The sequence below is a fragment of the Borostomias antarcticus genome (assembly GCF_949987555.1).
Source record: "Borostomias antarcticus genome assembly, chromosome: 16".
Classification (NCBI taxonomy): Eukaryota; Metazoa; Chordata; class Actinopteri; order Stomiiformes; family Stomiidae; genus Borostomias; species Borostomias antarcticus.
The window spans coordinates 5,222,982-5,247,483 of NC_140249.1; the positions used below are offsets into that span (position 1 = coordinate 5,222,982).

At 47.0% G+C, this 24,502-nt stretch overlaps 2 protein-coding genes across 3 annotated transcripts in view; both read right to left on the minus strand.

The window, feature by feature from the left end:
- Positions 1 to 9,795: 9,795 nt before the first annotated feature.
- manea (mannosidase, endo-alpha) lies at positions 9,796 to 13,847 on the minus strand. Of its 2 annotated transcripts, none has more exons than XM_084450709.1 (4): positions 12,881 to 13,847; positions 12,185 to 12,294; positions 11,735 to 11,811; positions 9,796 to 11,480 (listed from the first exon to the last, which is right to left on the minus strand). In XM_084450709.1, exons 1-4 carry the CDS (start codon positions 13,221 to 13,223, stop codon positions 10,847 to 10,849), a joined length of 1,164 nt encoding a protein of 387 aa, XP_084306835.1. In that variant the 5' UTR covers positions 13,224 to 13,847; the 3' UTR covers positions 9,796 to 10,846. The 2 variants fall into 2 exon arrangements, with proteins under 2 accessions (XP_084306835.1, XP_084306834.1); XM_084450708.1 differs by having other exon boundaries at positions 12,689 to 13,847.
- A 1,920-nt stretch (positions 13,848 to 15,767) lies between these two features.
- LOC311319406 (serine/threonine-protein phosphatase PP1-beta catalytic subunit-like) overlaps positions 15,768 to 24,502 on the minus strand; it is a 13,231-nt gene continuing 4,496 nt past the window's right edge. The window contains exons 3-8 of the mRNA XM_084450959.1: positions 20,396 to 20,626; positions 20,178 to 20,282; positions 19,720 to 19,791; positions 19,298 to 19,449; positions 17,983 to 18,117; positions 15,768 to 17,738 (exon numbers count right to left, since the gene is read on the minus strand). Coding sequence (XP_084307085.1) covers positions 17,634 to 17,738; positions 17,983 to 18,117; positions 19,298 to 19,449; positions 19,720 to 19,791; positions 20,178 to 20,282; positions 20,396 to 20,626 — 800 coding nt within the window. The 3' untranslated portion in view covers positions 15,768 to 17,633. The remainder of the gene's footprint in view (positions 17,739 to 17,982; positions 18,118 to 19,297; positions 19,450 to 19,719; positions 19,792 to 20,177; positions 20,283 to 20,395; positions 20,627 to 24,502) is intronic.

Below are 24,502 nucleotides of genomic sequence, written 5' to 3' on the forward strand. Positions count from 1 at the left end.
CTGGAAAAAACACAACCAACTTAAAGCGACATTTGCAGAACAGCCATACTGAAATTCACGAGAAGGTAAGCATCCCCCCACCCCCGGCTAACGTTACTGTATTAGCTAAACCCAAGCTGGTGTGTTTCTGAAATACTTCAAATACAATACAAGCTAAAAGAAACCAGTGTGTCACATAGGTTTATGGCGGGGGAGAACTGAAGTGTCTGATCATTGCAACGCTAACGTTAGTGGCTAGCTAATGTTAGGCACAGGTTAGCTAACGTTACACTGTGTATCAACAAGTGGGGCTATGCTTGTGGCGGCTGGCGGGGGTATCTAGCGTTAGCTAGTCTGGGTAAGCTAGCTAAGCAACTACTGCTGCTGTCTGTCATGATTACTGTTATACTGTAGTAAGCTACCTGGCGCCGCCATAGCCCCTCTCCTCCGGTGTGACGTTAGCTAGCCTGTGCCTGATGTTAGCTAGCCTGACTAGCCAACTAGTGCTGACATGATAATGTTATAGCTTGCTATATCAGGCACAAACACAGTTAGCATCAGACTGGGGGGGAGGAATGCTCCATTATGAAACTGTGTGTGACTTCAGAAATATGCATGTAGGATTATAGCCAATTTAATGTTAGCGGGTGAAAGAGGAGCAGAAATACAGACAACCTGGAGCTGCATATTTGCTTGAGTGAGCGAGAGAGAAAAATAAGAACTTGACCCCCCCCCCCATTCAACTTCACAGATACAGAAGACATCCAAGGATGGGACCATTGGGCCTAGTGCAAATAAAGGAAGTGCATCCCAGCAGACTATTGTAACAGCATTAGTAAGTGCTTCAAAGTACAAAAGTGACTCTAAAGAACAACAGATCAAAGAGGAGGCCATAGCTAAATGGATTGGGCGCACAGGATTACCAGTCACAACGATTGAAGATGAGGACTTCATTCTAATGATGGAGACAATTGATAGGAGGTTGACTGTTCCAAAGAAAACTAAAATAACCAATCTGATTGACAAACAGTATGAAGATGAAGGGCAGAAAATGAAGAAGAAACTGTCTGCTGCCCGGACAGTATCTGTTGGCCTTGACTTGTGGACAAAAAAAGGACTCACTGCTTCATTCATAGCTATAACTGCATGCTATTTTTGTGTTGAACAAAATAAACCTGAACACATATTGTTGGCCCTTGAACAAGTAGCCCACCCACACACTGCACAGTCAATCAAGGCATGTGTGGACAAATGCATGGAAGAGTGGGATATACCACAGGAGAAGATCCTCACAGTAATAACAGACAACGGAAGTAATATGGTGGCAGCATTTAAACACGCAGCAGAAGTAGAAACCAGCTCTGAAGACTCCCACTCCACCCTCAGTGACCCTGAGCCTGAAATCGATGACCTGCGGTAAGCCATTTGTATTTGTGATTATTCTTTTACATGAAAGTCAATGATCACATGAATATGGGACTGTCTGGTGTATCTCTGCCCCCTTCCCCCACACACTATTCCTAATCTAATGGAAAAATATTTCCATCAGTAAGATTTTGAGGGTTTAAGTAAAAAAAATTATACTTATTTATCTGTGTTCCTCTGTTAGGTACCATCATGTCGACAGGGATATGGACCGGACACCATGTGTGGTGCATACCTTGCAACTTGTGGTCCTCTTGGTGCAGAAGGACGCGAGTGTCAAGAGAGTCCTTGATGAAGCAAGGTCAGTGGTGAAGCTCTTTCGCAAGTCCTCCGTTGCAACACAGAAGATGTTGGACAAGTGTGGCCTCATTGTTGTAAATGACTGCCCCACACGCTGGTCAAGCACATTCAACATGGTTGCACGACTCCTAAAAGTGAAAGACACCGTCTGCCAAATCGCACACGAAATGGGATGGGACAGCTTACTCCCTAGCGAGTGGCAAAAGCTGACAGCATTGCATGAGCTACTGCTGCCGTTTGCAGAACATACTAAGACCCTCCAGAGTGACACCACCTCCATGTCCCTGGTGGTCCCTGCCCTCCTTGATCTGCTCAGCCACCTTGCTGACTTCGAACAGAGCACTAAGTACAGAGACCTTGCCACTCTTGCACAGAAAATGAAAGGAAGTCTGAACCAGCGTTTTTCTTGGGCCTTGGATCCAACTAATGAAAGGTTCTCGCCACTTACAGCAGCTGCCTGCTTTGTCAACCCGATTGTCTGTGAAACTCTTGTTGATATGGCAGATGACAATGTTGTGGAACTGCTGAAACAGGCAGAGGAGTATGTGTCCAAAGCAGCATCGACTTTGTTATATACACAACATGCAGATCAGTCTGAAGATGAGGCAGAAGAAGTCAGAGAGAATACTGAGGAACCAGAAGTAGCCGCATCCTCATCAAAGCCGCCAGTCTTTAGGTTTCTTTCAAAAGCCCGTGCAAGAAGGCCTAGACAGAGGACCTCCACAACAACCAGCATGACGCAGCAGATCGGAAAGTATAAGGAAGAGCTTTCGCAACCCATCACTGATGACACAGGAATAGACTTTTGGCTGATGAAGAGTGACACTTTTTATCACACGTTAAAACCTTTTGCTTTAGACCTGTTAGCTATGCCAGCTTCTCAAGCCTTTGCAGAGAGGGTATTCAGTGTCACAGGTGACCTCACTAGAGGCCGGCGCAATAGAGCAAGGGTCACATAAGTCTCAAGAGTCTTAAATAAAGATGTTTTGTATTGCAGCAATTAAATCTGTGTCTGTATTGCACGTTCAAACCTTAATACCATTTCATATTAACAGGTTAATAGATGTTTCCTAGAGGAGTACATGAGTTTGGAAATTATAGAGAAATGCTTAAATAATGCATTACATATTAACTAAGCCTGTTAAATTTGAGTTGTCTAAATCTATGGTAGATTTCGTCGACTAAAATCGTAATGATATTTAGTCGACTAAAACTAGACTAAAACTAAAACAAGTCAGATGACTAAAATATGACTAAAACTAAATGGCATTTTAGTCAAAAGACTATGACTAAAACAAAATCATAATATGCTGTCAAAATTAACACTGGTTAGCTCATGTGCTCACAACAACTAGCAGCAGATTCCATAACATTAATGGTAGTGGTGCTAAAGCAGTTACACTGATGATTCCTGTAACGTTAGCTATTTTGCTGCAATTGGTTCAACTTCTGTTTCTGGACAAAGGTAAGGAATAAATCCCAGATAACACAAGGCTAGCGGACCTACAGCGGGTCCCCGATGGACGAGTTGGCGGGCCTCCGGCGGAATATAACACAAGGCTAGTGGACCTACAGCGGGTCCCCGATGGACGAGCTGGCGGACCTCCGGCCGAATCCATTGGCGCGCTACTGGCCATTTGCACATCGAATGGCAAGCGGACCTCTGGCGAATTATTCGGTCCGCTAGTAATGCGAAATGCTCCCGCTATTGATCCACCACCATTTCACCGGTAGTTTATTGGCTATATCCTAGGCCCATTGGGCATTTACCTGGTAAATACATGCAAAGTATAACCTAATATATAATGGGTAATTACTGAGACACCTATACTGTAGGTATAATTTCAAATGTTCAATTACTGCACATAAATTCAATAACTGACAGCATTGACAACCACATTTTTACATAACTTCTATAACATCCAGTGACACACAAATGACAAATCACAATGCTCATATTTATTTAAATGCTTTGAATTGTATTAATCATAACTGGATCCACTCAGAAACATAACATAACATACCATAGTAACATAGTATACCAATGGGACTTATAATTGGTCACTTAATTGGTCACCCAGTTGCTGCAATCAGTTTGACAGTTAATTCATCTGCAAAACAGACATTTCCTTAATCCACTACACTACCGAAGAACTTGAAAGTGTGCAATGTCATATTGTTTTTGTTCCTATGGAATCTCTCATGTACTTCCAAAAAAAAGGGGAGAGGAGAGTGAAAGGAGGGAGGGAGAGGGATGGAAAGGCCAAAAGTAAACGTAGGAATAAACCCACAGGCTAGCAGAAGGTGTGGGTATGGTTTCGCAAAATAGTCCCCACCGGGGCCGTGAACCCTGATCTCCCGGGTGTGTAGGTATTTTTGGAATTCTGAGCACTTAATGAGTCAGTTCTAATGTTCCTAAAAGAAGATGAACAAAGTGCAGATCAAGAGTGTTGGTTTGAGCCTAAAAGAGACAGCTTCTATGAGTTTGTCAGAGCAACTGAACAATGGTCTAAGGATGCTAAGCTTCGCACAAGGGTTTGTATGTGACAAAGAAGTAACTTCATTTGACAGCATTTCAATGGCGCCACCACAGCCAGGGTCTGTCAGGTCTGCTAATGGAGCAAGGTCTGACAGTGTGCATTCCGTAGCTTCCAGAGCTACTTCAGCACACCTAAGAGAAGCTGCAAACAAGGCAGCTATTGAAGCTAAGGTAGCTGCGCTGAAAGAGAAGCAGGCATTAGACCTAAAAGAAGCTCAACTCAAAGCTGAGAGAGAAGAGCTCTTGCTCAGAACAGCTTTAGCGAAATCTATCGTTAAAATTAAAGTCTATGAAGGATTTGAAGGACTTCAGGATGTCATAGGTCACAAGCATCAGGTGTTGGATCTCAGAACATGCACAGTAAAGCTCTGAAAGATGAAGACGAACGTGAACATGCTCCATCACCTGTTAAACATCGACACTTACAGCCGGGTGAGATAAATGTCTTAGGAGCAAGATAGGACACAGACTGTCCCAGTACCTGCTGAGGACTTGCTGTATCCCACTGATGATGGAAGTGACCTTCGTAGAGCGATGCAACGACAAGCAGACATCACAGAGCTGCTTGTAAAGAACTAACAGGTGTCTCGTCTACCTAAAAGAGACATCCCTCTGTTCACCGGATATCCACTTGAGTTTAAGTCATTTGTGAGAGCATTTAGCCACGCTGTTGACTCCAGGTCTGAGAGTAGTGCAGATAAGCTGTACTTTCTGGAGCAATATTGCAAAGCAGAATGAAGAGACCTCGTAAAGAGCTGCTTACACATGTCACCTGATAGTGGATACAGAGAAGCAATGAAACTGCTGGATGATCGTTATGGAAACGAGCTGAAGATAGCAGCAGCTTACAAGGAAAAAGCTTTCAGCTGGCCTCAGATAAAGCCAGAGGACGGAAAGGCAATGAGCACCTTCTCACTGTATCTCCTGGAGTGCAAGAATGCCATGGAGGACATTGACTGCATGGACAAGTTGGATAATCTTACTAATATGAAGACCATCATCTCAAAGCTACCATACAAGGTCACAGAAAAATGGAGAGCTGTTGCATTTGAGATCCAAGAGAAAAGCCAGAGAAGAGCCAAGTTCAAAGTCAGTTTTGTGGATCGCCAAGCTAAAATCATGACAGACCCACTCTTTGGAGACCTTCTCAATGCAACAACAACAGGACGTAAGGAAAAGAACAAGTCCGAGCAAGAAAAAAGAGCAAAGAATGATGAAAAGAAAGGAAGCAGTTTCACTATTAATGTCACTGAATCTGAAGTTGAACAGAAAGACAAACCAAAGACAGAAGCTCAGGTCAAACCAAATAGCAGTGGCCTCACCAAACCATGTGTGTTCTGTGAGAAGAAAAAATCTCTCCTGATGAAGGTCTAACTGAAACGTTGGCAGATCAAAAGCAGAGAAAGTGTGTGCGGGAGTATGTCATTTTTCATTGAAACTTTTAAGGGGATTTTCTCACAGCACCACAACATTGTGAGAGTGTGCATGTTGGTATTTTCACTGTTCGGTGAGAAGAACCACACTCGTGAAGAATGCCGTCGAATCAGAGAAAGGCCACATAAGGACAGGATAGAATTCCTAAAGAAAGGTGGACTGTGCTTCGGCCGTTTAAAGGAGTGTGATAGTAGGAATAATTTCCCATTGATGTGTGCAGATTGTCCTCCTGCTGTCTAACGTCCACTCACAGGTTTCAACACTTCTCCAGACAGACCGTCCAGACACTAGACGATCCGCCTGGGCTGTTATCGTCATTGGGACCCGGCCGAACCAGTCAGAAAAAAACAGATGTGAGAAGAAAAGTCAAGAACACAGCCATAAACACGGCCATTCATAGTGGTGCCATGATCCAGACAACTCCAGAGCATCAAAACATCAGCAAAATGGATTCATAGTGGTGGACCAGGCCACAGCCCTTAGCTCTCGACAGAACCAGAGGCAGTTGAATTAGTGCCACAGCCAGGCAGAGTAGATGGCCCTCCTGTACTTCCACATATCCAGAGGTGGATTAACTATCCAAATGAGCCCCAGGAAAAGTGATCTTTGCAAGCCACAAACAAACCGTCGATTTTGCATATGGTTCCTGGGTGTAGGAACTCAGGGAGCCTGTTCTGAAGGGCCTTAGCTCCACCAGAGGCTCTCCAGCCCCGCTAACTCAACATGCTCTCTTCATTCTAACTAAGCCACTAAGGTAACGTTAGCAAGCAATGCAGCACACTATCGATAGATATATAGATATTTGGCCGCCTGTTGAAATCCCATTATTTTATAAAGGGATCCAGGTTGATATACTGTAGCTGTTGAATAAAAATGGTCATGAAAAAAATGTTTTCGATTTAACTGACCATCCATGTGGACCTGTTAATGCCTGAAGGTCTGAAAGCCTTTCCATCAACTTCTGAACGTCTCTGAGGAGCACATGAAACCCATGAGAAAATTTGCGCCGCCCAGTTCGCCCAATCTCGCCGCGGGATCAATGGGTCACAGCGCGAATCCGCCGCAGAAAGTAAACAAAATTGAACTTTTGCGAATGTCGCCGCGCGGCGAATGCTGGCCGCCGCGCCGCCGAGTTCTGCGATTCGCGCCGCCCGTGCCACCCAGTTCGCGCGAATTGTATTGACTTTCTATGTAAACTCGCCGCGCCGCAGGAAAAATTTGCGCCCGGTGTGAACACAGCATAAAGGCCGTTTCAGACAAGCGATATCCGCGCTTTTTAATTCATTTTCAATGAGAGAGGCGAGCGGACAATTTGGGAGCCGCGGACAATCTGGGGCGGAGCGGCAAGCGGGCGCGACCCCGTGAAATTGTCGCGCGCGGGCTCGTTTCGTGCCTTAGTTCATGTATGTCTTATGCAGGAGGGGAGTTTTTCTTCTCTTGCAGGTGACAGCTATGAGTGACGCATTTAGGTGGCTTCGATGACCTTCTGACTGTCTGACTGACGTCTATGATTGACGCATGAAGAGGGTCTAATGAACTTTTGACTGTCTATCCATCTATGATTGACGCACTTGAGAGTTCCTTCAGACCTTATTTAGAGTTATGCTTATGTGAATTGAAACTGCTTATGGTCAGGATTGACGCAATTACCTGGCCATTGACGTATTATGTTTTCCCCTGTTGCGTGGGTTTACCTTTGATGTATTGTATAAATACTGCATGATTAGCTTAGGGTGTCTGTCTCTCTGATCTGTTGTTGCATGCGTGTAATAATAAGATTGTGAAAGAACCCATCTGAAAACTTTGTTCAGAACTGCTTTTTTTTATACTTTGATTGAACTGCGTGTCAATCCTTATTTTTACTTGTTAGATTTAAGTGCCCTGTGTTGGCATATTTTGTAAACTTCCATAATTTTAAATAAAACTTTTTAAAGACAAGAAGTTTTTGGGACATCCTTCTCCATCCAGCACTGCCTCCTCTCAGCTGTAACAACACATTCAACAAAAGGGTGAGTGACCTATTGGTTTAGGTATTCACTGGTAGCCCTACCTAGCACCATTAAGCCTTCTGGGACTTGTGGTCAAAAGTGATGCTGACGAGTATCACATACTAACCACAGACACCAAAAGAGGAAGCATATACACCTTGCATTGGCACCTGACAAACTGTCTGATCTCGATGTTAGCAGAGCCAAGAACTCACTATTAGGGGTGTGTAATCGAGGCCGTTAACACTCGCTTGTGTCCTCTCACTATACCTCAACCTTCGGGTGAGATAAGGTGAGCACCGGAGAGAGCTCCACGAGCGAACGACATTACCAAACGACAACTTAGAGTGGTGGTATCTTAAAAGTAAAAACGAGAGAAGGATAGAGGGGAGGGAGAGAGAGAGAGGAGAGGGAAGGAGGACAGAGACAGCGAAAGAGTCAGCGATTAGACAACCAATGCAGCCGCATGAGTCTTTACCACTTTTCTCCACCAGAGGGTGACATTGCCCATGTAAACTATTCATCATCAATCATCAGGAAGTGGGCAGAGCCTGCAGTACTGCAGTTAGCTACAGTAAATTCAAGATGGCCAGGCCAGTTACAGGTACAGGCCAGTTACAGGTACAAATACTGAATACTATATGTTAAAGGAGTAGTAAAGGGAAAATGCATGTTTAGCCCTGTTTTAAGGTTACTTATGATCATATACAATGGTTCAGATCAAAACGTTGACAAAGCTAGCATTTTCGAGAAAGTTGATAATTGCTCTACCACTGTTTTGGTCATACAATGGATGTGGATGGGCATCTTGAAAAATCATTCAAAAACATGTCAAACTCTCGATTTCAAAGACAAGAAACTCACCTAGGTGTAAGTTGATGTTCTGACATATAATTCACCATAAAGTATGATTCTAGTTCATCTGGAAAGGCTTTTTTAAATATTTAGCATAGAACTATTTAGTCGCAGCACATACATGTGTAAACGTCCGCAAACTAGGTAGCCTAGTAACATAAACAATAACAATAGCTACCGTTAGTTCTGCTTCCTGAATCCCCTCTGCGGATTGATCTACACATCTACAATGGTCGCTATAATACAAGTCAATGGATTTCATAAAATGATCAATAAAACCCTACAGGATTCATACTATGCGGTGAATTTGATGTCAGAACACCAACGGACACCAATTACACCCTCGGTGAGCTTCTTGTCTTTGAAATCGAGAGTTTAACATGTTTTTGAATGATTTTTCAAGATGCCCATCCACATCCATTGTATGACCAAAACGGTGGTAGAGCAATTATCAACTTTCTCAAAAGTGCTAGTTTTGTCAACGTTTTGATATATGATCATAAGTAACCTTAAAACAGGGCTAAACATGCATTTTCCCTTTACTACTCCTTTAAGCGTAGCCTAATCTAGCCTATTATTTATGTAAGCTATGTAAAAAAAAGGCAGTGATTGCGGTAGGAGAAGACAGGACCAGCACAGAGTGGAGGGACAGGTGAGAGAGGAGAGCAGAAGAAGAGAGAGGAGAAGGAAGGGGACAGGGCAGGATGAGAGATTAGAAAGAGTGATGATTTAGAAGGAATGAGTATGCAGTTAAGCATCAATGGGCATCAAACATAACTTTTTTAATTAAATAAAACATTCTATATATTATTCTCACCCCATAACTCAAAATTAAAGAAAGCATATTTCATGTAGGCTAAACATGCTGTTTCAGTATACTTTTCAATTATATATGTCTCACGATTTTGTTATTTTCATTCTTTAAAAGTCACCAGAATATAGGAAACTAGGTCTCTGAAACTTTTTTGGGGAAGGACGCCAAGACCCCCGCTTTGGTATAGAAATCCTCCTTATTTAAGCTGTCTTCAGCTTGGCACCACACCAAGACATCAATTCCACAGGAAACACTGGTTCCTTGTTCAGATCATAGAGAAAAACCCAAACAAACGAGCAAAGGAAAAAGATGTTGAAATTATTAATGAAAAAGAAGATAACCCAAATCATGAAGACACCGCAAAATCAAAAGCCGGGAAAACCTAAAGATGCTTGTCTGAAAACATTTGTTATTATTTCATATTGTATACGTACAGTAACATCCATTTCCAGGTGGTTTTAAGTGATGAACTGCATAACTTCAGTGTTCAGTAGAGCTGATAATGGACATTTTATACCTGTGCTACAACTTTCAGGCTCTGTGCTACAGAACTATCAACCCCTGTAGCACCAGTGCTATGTGCTAAAAAAGTTAATGTAGTACAGCCCTGCTCTGATGACAAAATGTACATCACGCAGACCCCTAGCGTACTCGTAAAGTATAACCAAGGCTTTATTTATATTGAGCACGCACACACAGGTGGATCATTCACCATGACAATTAGTGAATTTGGATTTGGATAATGAGGCACTAATCATGAAAACATGTTTTTTTGCTCTCAGGATGAAGACAGTAGTACAACCAAGAAAGCCAGTAGTAAAAACCGCAATTAATTAAACATTAAGCCATACTTTAAAGTACAAATCATCATAATCATACAGAGTTGAAATAAACAAATTTAGGATTCAGTTTAAGGTTCTTGTCATCACTTTTAGAGCCCTGCATTGTCAGGGACCGCTGACCTGCTCCATCCCTACATCACTAGCAGGTCACTCTTTGACCAGGGTTTATTGGCTGTCCCCTGTTCAAGGCTCAAGACTAAAGGTGATCAAGCCTTTGAAATTGTGGCTCTTAAACTGTGTAATGCTCTTCCACTGGACTTAAGATCTGTGTTCAGATAAGCCTTTGTCTAGCCTTGTGTCTGTAACTGTTTTCATGTCCTTGTGTTTATGTGTTATTGGTCTTACCATCTTTCAACTATGTTGTACCTGTGAAGCACTTTGTAACCCTGCTCTGTGAAAGGTGCAACATAAATAAAGGTTACTTCCTTACTCATCATGCACCACTCTGATCGTGACAGCAGTGCAAACACTCAGCCCTGTTCAATAATCCTTCAAACCATGTCATGGTCGGTTGTCATGGTTGTGTTGGGCCACACAGACCAAAGGTTAACGAGTCAATTAATTACAAATGGAATACATTCTGTTCTACATATGTTTCCTTGTGTCGACAAATTTCAAGTAAAGTTTCAAAGTCCAAATGCACTGAGAATAAGTGGGATTCCACTTTGGATCACTCCTGCCATCTCTTGCGCTCACTGCCAAATATCCCTGCCCATTTGCGAGTAATCTCCAAATAGACCACAGGTTTGTTGGGTAAGTAGTCGAGATAGACAGTCTGGCTGGTTTTGGGCACAGACATCTCTATTTGAGTGCCCTCATGCCACTCGTTAAATGAGGTTATGGAGATGATATCGGGCCTGGACTCCAGGGCGGCGCTTAGAGCGGTCTCATAGTACTTCCCGTTAATGCGATTGCGCGTGTTCTGGAAGTTCCAGGGCCGGACGGCGGTGTCGATGTAGCCCGGTCCCACGCTAGGGACGAAGATCAGGCTGTTGTCCTCGCAGAAGGTTCTGATGGCCTCCCAGTTGCGGTGGGTGGAGCCGTAGGAGAAGCCGTTGGTGGCGAAGTAAGTGTAGATGCCGTCGAAGCCAGCGGTCAGGATGTCCCTCTTGTGCTTCTCCTCGACCAGCAGGGCGATGAAGACAGCGTCATAGGGGGTGTCTCTGACGCTGGTGCTCACTGTGTGCTTCAGGAGCTTGGCCCACTGCTCGGAGTTCAGGAGGTAGGAGTCGTACACGTAGAAGAGCGGCAGCAGCTTGCCGGTGCTTGTCTTGTGCCTGTAGAAGGCTGGGTGCTCGCCATATCTGATAACAAGGTTTGCACATTAGTGCTCATCTCACAGAGGCAGTGTGACACACTTATCCCGTGTGATTTAATCTGGCTCTGACGGGACTGTACTCAACTCTATAAATCCATTAAGCTGGTGTGACATTCATCATCATCATCATGCTCCACCTCCTCCTCTGTTCTTACTGTGTCAATGTGGAAATCTATGTTCCAGAGTTAACAGATCTGACTGAACCAGAACTGGAAAAAACGTGAATGATCCTGTACTCACTTCTGGATGATGTACTTGACATTACTCATCATGGTGGTCTCATCCCTGCCTGTGTATGGTTCGATGTGGAACGCCACCTAAGTAATACATACAAATCAACGACAGAAAGAAGAGAGAAAGAAAGAGAGAGTAATACAAATGCAAATACAGAGTCACTCTTGCTTCCATTCCTGGTCAACATCAAGTGGATGAAAATCTCTTGCGTGCTTTCTCTAATTAGTCAAATCATCATCATTAATAATTAGCCATCGCCATCATCATCAACATCATGATCATAACTAGCCATCATCACCATCAATAATTAGACATCATCATGAACATCACTAGTTAATAACTATCCATCATCATCATTAATCATTTTCTTCCATCATCATCATTATCATTAATAACTAGCCATTGCCATCATCATCATTAATTACTAGCCACCATTATCATCGTCATCATACGCACCTTAATGAGGTATTTGTGAGCCACCTCCAGCAGCAGAGGAACGAGGTCATCGGTCGGCTCCCCGTTGTCATCCTTCATCCCAGGTGGATACCACGACACAGCGACCACACCTGGGAGCGCACAGGTTCAAAGGTCAACAAAGGCCGAGGTCCATACACCAATTACACCAGTTCAACAAAGACCAAGGTCCACACATCAGAATCAGAATCAGTTTATTGCCATTGTAGTTTTTCAACATTCTAGGAATTTGCTTTCGGATGTGGTGCATAACATGGAGACAACATTGGACAGGGTGCAGGGATGAGACAGAACAGTGCAAATGGCGAGTACAAAATGCTAGTGCAAAAAAGGGAGACATCAGTACCAGGTCAACAAAGACCAAGGTCCACACATCAATATACAGGTAAAAACAGAATGAAACAGAAGGAGAAAAAGCGCTAGAAAGCAAGCACAAGTGGATGAGGACGTACTGTACTGTATGTGTCCACGCCACTCCAGACTCACCAATGGCAGCGCTGCGTAGCTGCTGCATGTGGGCTTCAACGACAGAGGGGTCTCTGGAGCTGTAGGCCCCCAGCGCGGGGTAGAAGTTGGCCCCGATGTCATCTGGAGGCTTGTGCCTCCCTTGGGGGTAGGTCGCGGCCACCTTGGGGTCCCAGTGGGGCAGGAGAGGGTGGTCCCAGTGGATGTACTTACTGTCAAACTGCGGGTTACCGTACCAGGTGTAGTAGAAGGCGTGGACGTTGTAGCTAGGAGAAGGGAACTTCCGCAGCATGGCCTCCATCTTCATGTCCCTCTCTGGGTGAGTGTAGTTAGCTTTGGCCTGGTCAGCCTTGGAGGCGGGTATGTCTGCTGCGCCGTGTCTCTGTTGGTGACCATTCTGGCCAGCGTCCCTTATGTCTGGGAACAGGTCTAGGCCCAGGGGGCTGCCGACGGGAGAATTTTCAAACGTGAAAGACTTCAGGACCACTGTTACAACGAAGATGAGCAACACGACGGCGATTAGCGTGATGCATGATCGGCGTTTGAACCTTGCCATTCTTCAGCCGGTGCTCAGGTTCTCCACTCGCCCATTCTTGAGACGACAGTGCGAGGAGCTGTTTGTGTTTTATGCCCGGCTGCTGTGGTTTATCATCAAATAAATTCATGTGAGAGAGATATAGAGAGAAGAGGGATGCAATACCTTCTTCAATATTTCCAGCTATCCTCGACTACATGCGGAAGTCTGCAGTCACGTGTAGAGAAGCACCTGCAGTGACATCTAAAGCACGTATTTCCTATTTATATAAGACAAGATGAACAGATATTATATTACCTACACCTTTTCTTCCACGTACTGCAATATTAAACGTTAGACATTTACACAGAACAGGGCAGGGTATCGAGTATAACCGTTTTAAAACTGCTGCTCGTTTGAGTTTGACAACAGACGCAACAGTCGCTGTATCACTGTAGGTCTACAGGGAAATCCTCTTGACAAGTTAGAAACGTCGGTGTTTCAGTGCACAGCACGCTAACGTTACTGGATTCAGCACAGTTTAGAGTGGTACCTAGCTCGTCACTTTGTGTTCTTTTGTTCTTGTGCGCCGTCACAAATCTGCCAATCTTAATCGAAAGCAAATAGTGAGCCATTACGTTTGTGAATGTGCGCCATGATAACTGCGGTGCGCCAAAGCCAAGAACACTTGAGTAAAGCGGGTAGTTGACAGCAGCCAACATAGAGGTGTTTTAATAACACCGCCCCCTGCTACCGTGGAGAGGCAATGCAGATTAATTCATTTAAAACAGATTCAATCCATACAATGCCAGCCATCCGAGAAAGAGCTGGCAACAGTAGCCTACCACCAGGTTCACCAGTAGATGTTCTTCACTATGAAATCACCACGGCATAACTATTCTCATTCACTTTCATCTATGTATTTTCTCTATGTATATTATTTATTCCAGTTATTTTCCCATCCATCTATCTATCTATCTATCTATCTATCTATCTATCTATAGTCTTCAATGGATATCGTCTTCAATGGATTTGGCAGATAGGCTGTTACATTTCGCATGCAATTAAATATTTCGTTGCGTTGGATGCACACATCACATCCATACAGGGCACTTCAAAAGAAAGGAAACGTCATACTTACCAACATCTTTATGGCGTCACAAAACGTGCAGTAGGGAAACTCACACAGCGGCATTCCCTCTTCCCTTTGCCCGCGGTGAGTATAGGCCGTTTATCAGCGAGTGAAGGTCAATTAGCCTCGGCCTATTCCTAATAATAATAATAATAATTATCTTTGTCACATTTACTAAAATACAATAATGTGTGAGTGCACTATGTTATGTAGGCCTGTTCCATTTCATGTCTTTATGTGAAGCACTCTGTATACTTTAAGCTGCTTTTTCTCCTTCTCAATTTCAAGTAAGTTACTGTTCCACCCTCAGCTATGGAGTGGACGGCCCAGAGATTTAAGAAAAGAAAAGGCTCAATTGCAGTCCCACCCCCAGTCATCTCAGCCCCGGTCACCCCTGCAGTCTCTCTGGATGGCCAGGTCAGAATGGGAGGTCGGCCGCTGTTAGTGGAGGTAGGTCTGGCTATGCGAGGCTAGCCACTGTAGAACTAGTCTACTGTACAAGAGACCTGCAGGCCCTGAAGCTGCCACTATGGTTTTACTGCTATGTACAGTATTACTGCTAGTCCCTTACTTCTGACTCTAACATGTAATATTTTTTATCCCTACTACGTAGTTGTTGCTTGCCATGTCCTAAGAATGTTGTCATTGCTCAGAATGACCTTGCATTAATACTGGGCATTTGATACAACACTTTGACTTGTAACTAAAACAATTTCTAACAGAACAGAATCCACCCTTTTCAGGTCAGAAAGAAACAATTACAACAACAGACTTGAAAAGAGTTCTATCTGGAGCATAAAGGAGGGTTCATCTGTTACAAATGGTTGTTTAGCACTGTTTTTTTTTAGAGTGCACTGTACATCCCATATCATAAGGCTGACACTCATCTCTGGGGCCCTCCTCTCCCTCCAGCACCCCGAGCGGGTGAGGCCGCGCGGCCCGCTGCGGAGGCTGTGGGACAGCGCTCCGGTCCTCCTCCTCCTCCAGGTGTCGCTGTGGGTCGCCCTGCTGTGGGTCGCGGCCCACCTCCACCTGGGCCTGCCGTGCTTCCTGCTCGGCCTCACCTACTGGGTGTACGAGGGGCCGCTGAGGAGAGCTGTGGGCCGGGCCCGTCTGCAGGGGGCCGCGGGCCAGCCGGGGGGGGGGGTTCCCGGAGGGGTACGTCACGCAGAGCAGAGTCGGGTCAGAGCACCCCATGCAGCAGGCCGCTAGCTCCTGACCTCAGGGACAGGAGGCGGTCTATTGGACAGTAAAAGTCTTCCTGATCAAGTGCATTGTGAACTGCGTGTAGCCTACTTCTCTGGAACACTTGTGGTGGCAGTGTGGGAGACTGGTGTGATGCAGTAGGTATCATCTGGAGGAGGGAGATATACCTGTTAGGAGGTTCCAGGTACCTACTGTAATTCCATGACAGGTCCAGGTAAAAACAATGACCAGGAAAACATCACTTTAGTTTCATCCATTTATTGAATTTATAGACTTTGAAACCAACTTGTACAAATTGCAAAACAGATTTTGGTAACACCTTGGATTTTCCCACCAACGTTAGGAAATAAATTAAGAAAAATAAAAAAGTAAACGATGTAAATCAAACATGGAAATACAACAGACGAGAAAGCAACATGAGGACAAGGGTTTCCATAACACCGGGTGTGCTGCGGGTTTGCAGTGGACCGAAGCTGAACTGTCGACTCTGTTTATTGTGGGACAGCGGAACAGGCAACTGAAGTACCTTCTAACAACATGGCAGCCATCTTGCTCTAGTCATGTAATGTAGGATGGAGAGGAAAGATGAAATGTGTGTGTGTGTGTGGGGGGGGGGGGGGGGCTTACATACGGGTACGCATTGACAACTCACTGTCACTAGATGGTGCCAACATCATACCGTGACGCCAGTATGGACTGGCCGAGGCTAGGGATAGGCTGAAAACCCTGTCATTTACCTGACTCCGCCTCTGTCCCTTGGCTTTCTACGATGCGAAAACAGCAGAGGGCAGCTAAGGGTTGAAGGAGAGTGGCTTCCTTCAAATCCTCCAAAAAAGTGCAACTTCACTTGGTCCTTCATTCAACTCCATGTCAGTCACTCAAGAGGGTGCAGGGCAGTGCTGCTACTTGCCATGTGTTCAGGTTGTTCACACACCTTGGAGAGATGTTATACAAGGTATGAACCTCCAGAACATGCCGTCTGTTCGCTGGGTTCTACCGGTACCTGCAGAAGGACTTCCTAATGCAGAAAGTCTAGACTAGCAAAGCACTGAGCCATGACAAGTATCCCTGCATTCAGCCTGATTCACACACCCACCCAGATCGTGACCCTGGAGGGGGGCTGTTCAGACGGGGCGGGGGGGGGCTGCTGTATTACAAGGTCAGGGGAGGGGGGGTGTCACGGATTCTACAATAACAAAAGGATATTTTAAGGCGATGAGACGCAGGAGGTAACGTGAGGCGAGCGAGGATCAGAAGGAAAGGTAATAAGATGATATGTGAAAGCGTCACGCACGCTGAGAGCGTCACACGCACCTGGGTGTAAGAAGTGGCACATGCCTGCGCCGGGGCGGAGCCTAGCAGGGGTTGGACACGCGGGGGTGGGGGGGTTATGGTGTGTAACAACTCACAGCAGCACCTATAAATCTGTCTTTCTTTGCTCTTAGTCTCCGAGCCCTGCCTCCCTGTGTAGGACAGATGGGGGGTGAACACGGAAAACATTAAAATGACTGCGTCCGCACAGACACACTCGCTCGCCATAACTCCAACACGTGAGCATGTGTGATGTGTCACCATCAATATGAGTGTATGTACATTATAGATGGTTTGATTCAGCTGAAATCTTTTCATCTGGAGTTTTTAAAATTTATTTTTTATGTTGTTGTTTTTAACTGCTTTTGGGAAGATCCAAGGCAAAACAAATACACTCAACATCCATTCAGACGACTCTGAACCTGGCGGGACTTTCAAAAGTGACTCCTCATCTCATCTCATTCACATCACCCCCGCAAAACACTTATTTTTAATGCGATTTTTCTTGAAACAACACAGAACCTCAGAGAAACGGGGGGCTAAAATGGCATCGCAAGAAAAACTCCCAATAAAATCTTATATCGATAATATTCAAAATACCAACCGACAGGCAGAAAGTAATACAGGATTGGTCACAGCAAATTTATGTACACATACATAAGAAAAGAGCAGTCAGTGAAGTACGGGGGTGGGGGGACGAGGGGTAGTGGGGGAATAGAGAGGCCCTGTTTCCTCCCTGTACAGGGGACTTACTGGGGGGGGGGGGCAGTGAGGGAGTCTGGGGGGGGGACGAGGCTGTGTGTTCACCTCTTTTTGGGGGCCTGGGCGGTGCGGGGGGGAGTGACGGGGCGTCCAGAGTTCACCCCCCCATACTGGTACTTGGCCTTCTTCTCTGACGGCTTCAGGATCTATAAACAGAGGGGAACAGAGGTGTAGAGAGAGAGAGAGAGAAGGAGAGAGGGGGTGGGAGAGAGGGAGAGAGAAGGAGGAGTGGGAGGGGGGAGAGAGAGAGGTGGAGAGAAGGAGGTAGAGAGAAAAACAGAGTGAGAGGTAGAGAAGGAGAGGTGGAGGCAGAGAGAGGTGGGGAAAGAGGATGGATGTATATGGATAAGGCACAGCGGTGTGTGTGTGCGTGCATTTGCGTGTGTGTACCTGGAAAGAGCACATGAGGGACTCGTCGACGCTCATCATGCCCCCAGCGTTGTCAAACTCCCCGCAGTAGTTGGGCGCTGAGAAGAGGGTCACCAACTGCCGCTTGGCAAAGAACTCATACCCGTCCTCCACCACCTGGGAGAGGGCACGCCACGTTACCAGAGCACACCCAACACAAACAACACCGCCCTGGGCCCGCACCGAACACAGAGCCCAAGTCCGCTCAACTGCCAGCTAACCTGGCAACCCAGGGTCATCTGTTACAGAAATCATCTTCTAGCATGTCGAACTAGCGCCCCGTGCAGACTTTGCACTGTTGACTGTTGTCAGATTGGCGAGGCTAACCTGGCCTCGACACGCACCGGTTACAGAACCATCTGTCTGTCACATGAAATACGAGGGCTTTATTAAAACACCTAGAATGCAGCCACCCCCCCCCCCCCCTCTCACCCAGCCCTCCCCTCCCCAATGTGTGTGTGTGTGTGGTAAATGGTAAATGGACTGCACTTATATAGCGCTTTTATCCTAAGTGTTGTACAATGGCCTCTCATTCACCATTCACACACACATTCACACACCAATGGCGGTAGCTGCCATGCAAGGTGCTAGCCTGCTCACTGGGTGCAATTTGAGGTTCAGGCTTTTGCCCAGGGACACTTCGACATGTGGACAGGAGGAGCCGGGATTCGAACCGCCGACCCTACGATAATCGGACGTCCCGCTTCACCTCCTGAGCCACAGCCGCCCACACGCACGTATGTGTGTGTGTGTGTGTGAAATCTCTGTGTTATTTGCTGGTGTGTACTGTATGGTATATTTCTAATCAGGGTTCAACATAAGCAATGGCCCGAGGGCCTGGCTCCAGTCAAAAAGTATGTCAGGTCAGTCAGAAAGTAAGTCGATTGGCCAGTCACAGGCTGGTTCTGGCCAGTCACAGGCCGGTTCTGGCCAGTCACAGGCCGGTTCGGGCCAGTCGCAGGCCGGTTCGGGCCAGTCGCAGGCCGGTTCGGGCCAGTCGCAGGCCGGTTCGGGCCAGTCGCAGGCCGGTTCTGGCCAGTCACAGGCCGGTTCGGGCCAGTCGCAGGCCGGTTCTGGCCAGTCACAGGCCGGTTCGGGCCAGTCGCAGGCCGGTTCGGGCCAGTCGCAGGCCGGTTCGGGCCAGTGACAGTAGTCACGAGTCAGTTCACCAATGATGCTAACTGATTTCTATGGTTGTGTCTTTTCTGTTTGACGTGTACTGTGTGTGTATTGATGTGTGTATTGTATCGACCTGTCAGATGATCTGTCTAGACAGAGGTCAGGGGTTAAGGGTCACCTGGTGGGCCCTGCAGATGAGGTCCAGGTCGTGGCGGTTCAGGAACTTGCTGACCACGTCGGCTCCGAAGGTGAAGGAGACGCCGCGGTCGTTCTCCCCCCAGCCCTGGACATCCTTGTCTGGGTCTGACCACAGCAGGTCACACAGCAGGCCTGGAGACACGGAGGAGAGGGAGGGAGACAGGGAGGAGAGGAGAGAGGGAGGAGAGAAGGGGAGGGAAGGAGAGAGGAGAGGAGGGAGAGAGGGAGGGAGGAGAGGAGGAGGGGTAGAGGGAGGAAAGGAGGGAGAAAGGAGGAGAGTCTTGGATGATGGGTCCATTCTTGATGCGAATAACGATCAGTAACGTGGAAAATTGGATGGAAACACACACACACACACACACACACACACACACACGCCCGCAGGCACGCATGCACACACACCTGTGTCTGGGACGTCTGTTGGCCTCATGATTCTGCGGATCTGTTCCATGGACTGGAGATCAGGAGACAGCCCTGCGACAGGAAACACACAGACGTTAAATGAACAGGACAGGATGTGGAGGAGAGAGGGAGGGAGAGAGAGAGAAAGATAGAGAGAGAGGGAGAGAGAGAGAGAGGGAGGGAGAGAGCAGCTCTGACCTCTGCTGAGGACTGTGAAGACAGTACATTACTGTCATTTAGCAGACACTTTTATCTAAAGCGACTTACAATAATTGCATTCAGGAAGTCAGCATACTACTACTTGCCAGAACTCACAAGTGCATCTCCTTTCTAAACAAGTGACTTAAGAGCATAATCTAGCGCTGAAGCCAAAGTGCAAGAGTAGCAAACTAAAAACACAAGAGGCGCTTAAGAGGGAGGATCCTGGTGGTACTTCACAGAGAGATAACTGCTCTGACCTCCGTGGCAGCAGAAGATCTTCTCGTCGATGATGGCGGCGATGGGTAGACAGTTGAAGCAGTCGGTGAAGGTCTTCCACAGCTTGATGTTGAACCTGCGCTTACCTGGCAGGGCGGAGAGAGAGAGAGAGAGAGAGGAACAGGCTGGTAATGTGACCCTATGTGTGTGTGTGTGTGTGTGTGCGTGCCTGTGTGTGTGCGTGCGCGCATCTCCTCACATTCGTCGTAGAAGCCGTAGATGCGGTTGATGGAGGCGCACTCGTGGTTGCCCCTCAGGAGGAAGAAGTTCTCAGGGTATTTGATCTTGTAGGCCAGCAGCAGGCAGATGGTCTCCAGGGACTGCTTCCCTCGGTCCACGTAGTCCCCCAGGAACAGGTAGTTGGCCTCGGGGGGGAAGCCTCCGTACTCAAACAGCCTCAGCAGGTCTGTGTACTGACCGTGGATGTCACCTGCACACACACAGGAGAGGAGGAGGGGAGGAGAGGAAGAGAGGACAGCAGAGGGGAGAGGAGGGGAGGAGAGGCGAGAAGGAGAGAAGGATTGAGCAGGGGGGAGAGGACAGGAGGGGAGAGGAGGAGAGAAGAGAGGAGTAGAGAGCAGAGGGGAGAGGAGAAGAGGAGATGAGGGGAGGGGAGAGGAGAAGAGGAGATGAGGGGAGGGGAGAGGAGAAGAGAGCAGAGGAGGGGAGGAAAAGAGGGCAGAGGAGAAGAAAGGAGGGGAGAGGACACAGAGGTTAGTGCAGTCATAGCAGAGCTGAAATATATTATATTTTTCCTTCTGCAGCCCCTCTTTCACCATTTCAGCTGGGCTCCACAGGGACAATGGCTGCTGAAAGCGCAAGGACACACACACACCCACACGCACACAGGGGAGGGGAGGGGGCACCGACTATGGATCCAGGTCAATGATGTGTTTTCACACAACACAGTCACACACACCCACATACACACACATACACAGCCTCGTGATAAAGTCTCGCAATCAATCTCCCGTCATCTCGTTTCCATGAACAGGCAGAGCCTCTGAGAGATAGAGAGAGAGAGAGAGAGAGAGAGAGAGAAAGAGAGAGACAGACATCTGGCCGCCCCGCCCAGGTCCTGCTCTGCTCTGTCTGAGACTCTGCAGGGACCCTCCTCCCTCCCGGGACAGCCCACATTCCATTTATATCATCCTGCACCAAGGCCCGGTCCACTCTGCTCTGCTCTAATCTGGGCTAAGCGCCTCCGCTACCAAGTGAGGAGGAGGAGGAGGAGGAGGAGGAAGAGGGAGCCTGTTTAGGCAGGTGCACTCACTGTCGCTGTCACAACGGCTATGCTATCAGCAGTAGCCTGACACCCGCACAGAACGGCCGTTTCGTTTCACTCCCGTCGCAGACATTTTCCGAGGTGAGGCGTTGCCGAAGAGGGAGTCCTCAGCGGTTACTTCGTTCATTCCCCTAACCAACCAATCACAGCATTTGACATCGCATTCAAATTACGCCGATTGGCCTGTTTGGAATTCCAACCGAGAAATCACTCTGGTTGAGAGCTTTTCCCGACCCTGTATCGCATTTAGGAAAATGAAAGGTGAGCGTGTGATTCAGGGGCTGGAGCTAGTCTGCATATCACCAGCTGCGCAGTTCCAGGTCTCAGAGAGCGAGATGATCCCATAGGCTGCTGGAGAAGGATGAACAGCCAATCACAGGTGTTGTTTTCAGTCTGCTGACTGCACTCCACTACGACCTACGGTATGACCGTGGCCTATATCTGACAAGTGAACGACACTCTGAACTTGCAGAACGAGGCTACTCTCGACAGTTGACATGTAGCTCACTGTTGACGAGCGTCCCTCCCTTCCACCCTCGCACGCTGTGACCGGTTCCAACCGGCTCGCCGGTCGGGCGGAGACCTCCCTCACGTCTGTGTGGTTCCGCCCCTTCCGCTCCCCTCATTGGACGGCCCGATCTGAGAGCTCAAACGCGCGTTGGATCGTGAGGCTTGTTTACAGCATGTCAAGCCAGTTTTTTAGGGAGCTGCGGCGCGATTGGAGGGAGCGGGGGGGCGGAGCCCTGCCCCCTCGCACCGGGCTGAGAGGCGAGAGGGTAAATCATTGACGCACGGCTCGGCTCGGCAGAGTCAAAACAGACCTGGGAACAGTGAGGGGGAGGAAGAGAGAGAGAGCGGGAGGGAGGAAGAGAGAGAGAGAGAGAGAGAGAGAAACAAACAGGGAGGCCAAGTGGAGGAGTATGTGTGTGTGTGTGTGTGTGTGTGTGTGTGTGTGTGTGTGTGTGGGAGAGAAGAAAAACTATTTTTATCTTAAAATCTCAATCCATATTCTCTTTCTCTCCCTCCCCCTCTCTCTCTAAAACTCATACCATTCACCTTTGAACTCTCCAATCCATCTTTCATCTCCAACCTTATTCTCTGTCTTTCCCTCTTTAAATATGGCACTGTGCATCCATCACTGTGTGGGAAAGTGTGTGTGGGAGTGTGTGTGTGTGTGTCCTTGTTTTATGGCAGTAAGTTAAAATGGCCAGATAGCTCTTAAAACCTATCACTAGAATGCTGTGTACTGTGATCTATGTCCCTCTGAGAGCTCTTCCATTACTGAGACAAAGGTCCTGTCTGCCTGTCTGTCTGCCTGTCTGTCTGCCTGTCTGTCTGTCTGTCTGTTGTTCTGAGGTTGGGATGCACAAGACGACTCACCAAGGCCAGAAAGAGAATGAAATGAATGGCAAGAGATATATCTATATCTATCTATCTAGAGAGAGGGGGGGTAGAGAGACAGAGAGAAAATGAGAGAGAGGGGGGTGGGGGAATAGAGATAGATAGATAGATCGATAGATCGATAGAGAGAGAGAGAGAGAGAGAGAGGAGGGGGGTGGGTTCTCAATAAGTGTTAGTAGAGAGAAAGCAAGTTGTAACGTTTCAACGGCATCACACACAAAAGGAGCCCCCCCTGGCAGAAATAAAAGCTGCTGGCTGAAAGACTGTCTCTCTTCCCGGAGGCTAGTATGGCATTAGGTCAGTCTGTGTGAGTGAGAGAGTGAGAGAGTGTGTGAGAGAGAGTGAGAGAGAGAGAGAGAGAGAGAGAGAGAGAGAGAGAGAACAAGGGCTAGGATGACCTGACCCTCACGGCCTTGGTGAATAATTAAAGGAGAACATTGTCTGGTGTGTCATCGTGTCCGGATCAGGACTGGTCAGAGCTCTCTTCTCAGCTGGGGGGTTTAAATTAAATAAAAGGAGATGAACATTTTTCCTGAGTGTGCGTCATATTGAACTCTATTACATATAAACAATGGCGTTACCATTTCATCATCTCTATGGAAAACAACAGAGAAATAAGCTATGTACCAATAGGTTGGCCTTTATTTCAATATCAACACAATACTATGACCTACTTCCCTAAAGGCGGAAGGGACAAGAGGTCCTGAGTATACTACTATCTCACTCATGATCAGTGATATCAGACTGCACCCAGATTTAGATACACCCCACAGCTTGGCGGACAGCCAATCAAATGTCTGTCATTGCTGTCCCAGATGAGTGTAAATATGCTGCATCAGATACTGCTATCACCATGGGCCCAAACAAGACTGCTATCATGGGCCCAGGGTGTGGGAGGACAGCTGACAAATATAGTAGATAGAAAAATGTGTCTGTGTTGTACAGTGTCTGTATTAGAGATAGCATGCACCTTTGACTCAAGCCTCAATTAAGCCTTTATGACTAAGGTCTTGAAATACCAACCTCTCGTAAATACCATCTCAGAGCTAGGCTATAGGTGTACACTACTTGTTTTCATATTTGGCAGCCTTGGACATGTTCATAGGTTGGTTGTTAGAGGACTACGTCTACTTGGGACGTCCAAGAAGGAAGCTAAAAGGCTCGCCAAGTACTGCTCTGTCTCTGCAATTATTGGCAGCCGCCATATATGGCGGAGACGCTGCTACTTGTACCCATGAGTGATGTGTTTTGTATGTGAAAGACATTGTCCATGTTAATTGTGAGTGCAGACTAATCTGTGCCTTTAGTATTTGTGTCCATGTATGCATTGTTTATTATGCGGACATAAATAAATGATTAAAATGTGTGTGTGTGTGTGTGTGTGTGTGTGTGTGTTTAAGGGTTTGAGACTAAATCGGGGGGGGTTCACAGAGGGGACATTGTGTACAGTGAGAGTGTTGTGTACCGTTAGAGAGAGATAAAGTGTGTGGGAGTGTTTGCTGTGCTGAGATGTGTGTGTGGTAGCCACTGAGGGTTCGGAGATCTGTTATTTCAACTGTGGAGCAGAAGGAGCCAGGAGGCCCTGGGAGAGTGTGTGTGTGTGTGTGTGTGTGTGTGTGT

Coding starts and splice junctions, on each gene's coding strand:
- manea (XM_084450708.1), bottom strand. CDS start 13,223: ATGGCAAGGTTCAAACGCCGATCATGCATCACGCTAATCGCCGTCGTG. Junction 11,812..12,184: donor CTCACAAATACCTCATTAAG/GTGCGTATGATG, acceptor TGTATTACTTAG/GTGGCGTTCCACATCGAACC. Junction 11,481..11,734: donor GTCAAGTACATCATCCAGAA/GTGAGTACAGGA, acceptor CCTTGTTATCAG/ATATGGCGAGCACCCAGCCT.